The 4,402-nt window shown below is 42.6% G+C and overlaps 1 protein-coding gene across 1 annotated transcript; it reads right to left on the reverse strand.

Moving 5' to 3' along the window:
• Positions 1–809: 809 nt before the first annotated feature.
• ZBTB43 (zinc finger and BTB domain containing 43) lies at positions 810–2,245 on the reverse strand. Its single transcript, XM_008935740.1, has one exon. It carries the CDS (start codon positions 2,243–2,245, stop codon positions 851–853), a length of 1,395 nt encoding a protein of 464 aa, XP_008933988.1. The 3' UTR covers positions 810–850.
• Positions 2,246–4,402: the final 2,157 nt, after the last annotated feature.

Below are 4,402 nucleotides of genomic sequence, written 5' to 3' on the forward strand. Positions count from 1 at the left end.
CTCTTCAGGGCTGCTCTCAACCAGCTCGGTGCCCAGTTTGTAATTCTGCCTGGGATCGGCCCGACCTGGTGCAGGACCTTGCACTTGGACTCACTGGACCTCAGGCAGTTCGCACTGGCCCATTCCCCAAGCCCGTCAAGGTCCCTCTGGATGGGCTCCCTTCCCTCCAGGGAGCCCACCACCCCACACAGCTCCGTGTCATCCGCCAGCTCGCCGAGGGTGCACTCAATGCCACTGCCCATGTTGCTGCCAAAGATGCTAAACCTGGACCTGGAACAGACCCCTGAGCAACTCCACTTGTCACTGGGCTCCACCTGCACTTTGAGATGCTGATCGCAGCTCTTAATCCAATGATGCATGTTAAGTGTGTTAGCAGTCTCCAGTTTGAGGTGGAATTTTTTTCTTTTTTTTTTTTTTTTCCCCATAAAATGTGAATCATAGAACTAGGACGACTAAACCAGGTTATGTTTTTCTTTAAGTAGGGCTACTTGAATTCCTGCTTCATCTGAGAATTTGCAGGATTTGGGTAATTTTAGAGCTGGGTTTTACTGTGAATTTATTACACTTGGGAAAAAAAAACCCAGTGCTTCTGAATACTGCTGTGATTACAATCAATGTCACAAAGACCTTCTAGACCTCATTTTACAAGCACCTTCCAGATTAACCATTTGCACTTCACACAGCGAACACCTTGAGTAATACTGCGGAAAATAATATAAAAGTTTGGTCTGCTTATACCAGCATAATCATCAAAACTTTTTTTTTCATGATTTGCAATAGCAAGTACCAGACATTATTTGCAGATTAGTTTATTTTGCTTACCGTACTAAACAAATGTAGCATTAATGTCCTAGTTCATCTCAGTAGTACTCTGCTCAGCTTTAGAAGCTTGATATGACTTGGTACAAGAGGTCACATGCCGATGAAAACTGTCCCGCCACATAAATCTTTTCCCACAGATGTTACACTCATATGGTTTTATGCCTGTATGAATTTTCATATGGCCTACAAGATGGTGTTTCATTTTGAATTTCTTACCACAGACACCACAGCCATAAGGTCGAAGACCCAGGTGCATACTCATATGCCGATCTCTCTGACTTTTGTGTGTAAAGCTTTTTCCACACTGACAAGGATACAGCTTATCAGCATGTGAGAATCCAGTGAGGGACGTTTCTTCTTTAATTCCCGTAGCCATTTCAATACCTTCACTGTAGCCTGCTGCTACCATAAGATCCTGTCTGTGAGCACTTAAATTTCCATCTGCCCTTTCACCAGAAAATTCTTCCATAGAAGAGCCATAGAAGTCAACTTGTTCATCATAATTACTTTCATCTGCCTGTTCATCAAATTCTGCTTCCATCTTTTTGTCACCTATATGAAAGTCTTCAACACCTGAAGACTGGATTGAATGATCTGCCTGAATGGCATTCATGGATTCAGAAACCTGGTGTTCATCATAAGGATTATCAACTCCTTCACAGTCTTGTTCAAATCTTTCTGGTTTCACATGGATCCACCGCTTGTGAGACATGATGCTGGGTTTGCTATACATAGGTCTGGTATACTGATACTCTGCACTATCACTAGTTCCTTCTTCACCATCCTGGCTTGTCATTCCAGTGCTAAGTCTGTCATGTTCTGTTGAAGAATTACTGGGAAGGTACTCATGTTCTGTCAGCTGACATGACAGTTCATCTTTAGAGTTGTCTTCTTCATTGTCACCATCCCTTAGTTCCTGCACTTTGTGGTATTCTGTCTGTCCTCCAGAGCCAAGTTCAAAGGTTTCAACAAGACCATTGTAACTACTGCTGCTCGGGGACTGATGATCACTGCTATGATTCAACTTCTGACACAGAACTGTTGGGTTTCCTTCTAGCACTTCAGTGCATTTATCCACTACATGCCACATCTGAAGGAAACTTGCTGCTGTCAAATAACTAACGATTTCTGGAGCAGGCATTACCAGCCGACCTGTATAGGTAGACAGAAGAATGTTTTCAAACACTCTGGGATTCATCACATCAGGCAGGACTATTCGCCTGCTGTTTTTTAGGAGAACCTGATCACAGAAGTAAGGTGAGCTAGCTGCAAGAACAGCCTTATGGGCTCTGAAGAGATGACCCTGAACTACGATGGACACATCACATAATTGTCCTTGCTGGCGCTGCTGGTTTAACTTCTGTAAAATGGTGCTAGAAAAATCTGGAAATTCCACTCGAAAAGAGCTTGACCCAGACTCCATTTCATTACAAACTTAGTGCTGTGCTGCAAGGGAAAAAAAAAAAATAAAAAAAAAATAAAATCAGAAATTCTGCTTAGTAAAGTACTGATCTTTCACCTCCCTTCTACAATTTTTTTTTTCCTCTAACAAATAACACTTAAGCAGACTCACATGGAACTCAAGCCAACATTTTCTGGAACCTATGTCACTGCTGTACTTTCATCTCTCCCACCCCAGCTTACTTCTCTCTTTTCTGAAAGTTGTACTAAGGCCACAATTTGCTACACCAGCACATTTTGTTGTGTTTCTTCTATCCAAGAGGACTCATCAACTACAGCAGGAGCTACAAACAGCATACATTATACTGGAATTCCAGGAGAGACATGGAGTAGCAACCTGTTTTCCTCTGTCAACCTCTGTTTCCTGTAAGTGGGAAAGTGTCAAAGGTTGTAACCGATGGGGTTGTACACTTGAGAGACAATACTTCATAAATCAGCAGACAGTGTGTATATATATATAGGGAATTTAAAGCACTTTGTTAATATGGTACAAAATTAGAATTTGCACTACAAACAGTTGGAGGACTCTGAAATGAAAATACATCTATGGAAATATGGAGCCAAGAAAAAATTATTATGAATCCTTGCTACAGACACCCCATACAATAACCATACTACTTTCCATAGAATTCAGTAACTGTCTGGTACACTGTGTTACAATGCTGCCACGCTAGCACAAACGTGTGACCACGTGCAGAAAAAGCAGCACTGTTTGCTTACAAAATGCAGACTACACAGGAGTGATTATGTAAATCACTTGACGTTTAATTAACAGCTCATCGTTACATAATCCCTTCCTTACCATTCTGATCTGTTTTCCAACTCATATTCTTGACAACTCTCCCCCACTCCCAAAAACATTCAGTGTTCCATCTCCAAAATTTCACAGCTAGAAAAGGAAGGCAAGCATATGGAGCACAGGTGAACACTGCTACTCAGTTTTACCTTACATAAAGGTGAATACATTTTCCATAGAAAAGAGAACCTGGGAATCAGCAAGCCATCAAGACTTTTCAGTAAATACAGGCCCCAAACTCCTTGTAAACACTGAAACGGACAGCTTCTGGAGAACTGTGAACTTTACGCTTTTAAATTTCCTTTTAATTTTTCACTATGCACTTGGTCTGGCCAGGCTGGTTTTCCCATTGCAGCCCTCCTGGTGCAGGGCTTTCGTGTTGAGATCAGAAGGGTGCTGGCAACGCCCGCGCTGTGACTGCCTCTGAGAGCGCTCGCACAGCACCAAGGCTCTTCTAACATCCCTCCCACCAGGAGCTTGGGGGCAACAGAACCAGGGCAGCTGACCCGAACTGACCAAAGGGATACTTCAGACCCTATGACGTCTGCTCAGCTATAAAGCTGGTAAAAAGGTGGGGGGGAGGGGGGTGGGGAAGACACTTCTTTGTCCTCCAGAGAAACCGCTATGTGTTTTGGAGCCCCGCTTGCCAGGAGGGGGCCAGACATCGCCTGGGGATGGGAAGTAGAGATTTTTTTTTTCTCTCCTCTCTTCTACACACAGCATTCCTTGGCCTCGTCTTTCAATTAAACTGCCTCGGTTTTTACCCACAAGGGGTTTTGTTTCCATCTTATTTTCCTTTCCCCTTTTTCTCTGCAGAGGACAGGAAAGGGGGAAGGTGACTGAGTGGCTTGGTGGGCATCTCCTGCTCAGCCAGGGTCAACCAACAAACACTAGAAGCATGGTAACAATCCAACTCTCTTATGAAGGTCTCTGGAGAAAACAGGCTGGGAGGAATAACCTGTTATTTATGAAACCCACTTGTAACTATAAATAATCGGAGCAATATAGTCAAAAGAAAAAAAGTACCTTTTTTGACCACAGTTTCCTCCTTCCTTAAAATCTTACAATAATTTCCAGTGCTGGGTAGCAGGAGTGACTGAAAGGGCTGAATAAAGCTCCTATTGGGGGACAGTAAAAGAACTAAAAATTTTGTAGTTGAGCACAATAATGTGCTATATACAGTCACATTCACTTTTACATTTTCATAAATTGTTCACAATAGCTGTTTAACTTAGGAAGTGTTTACCAACTACCTCAGGATCCTCAGATTTAAGATGAGAATCAGTCATAACTGTAATTATTTCCTTTTTTTTAAAGACTAGG

This window comes from Merops nubicus, unplaced genomic scaffold (assembly GCF_000691845.1).
Source record: "Merops nubicus isolate BGI_N331 unplaced genomic scaffold, ASM69184v1 Scaffold13782, whole genome shotgun sequence".
Taxonomy (NCBI): Eukaryota; Metazoa; Chordata; class Aves; order Coraciiformes; family Meropidae; genus Merops; species Merops nubicus.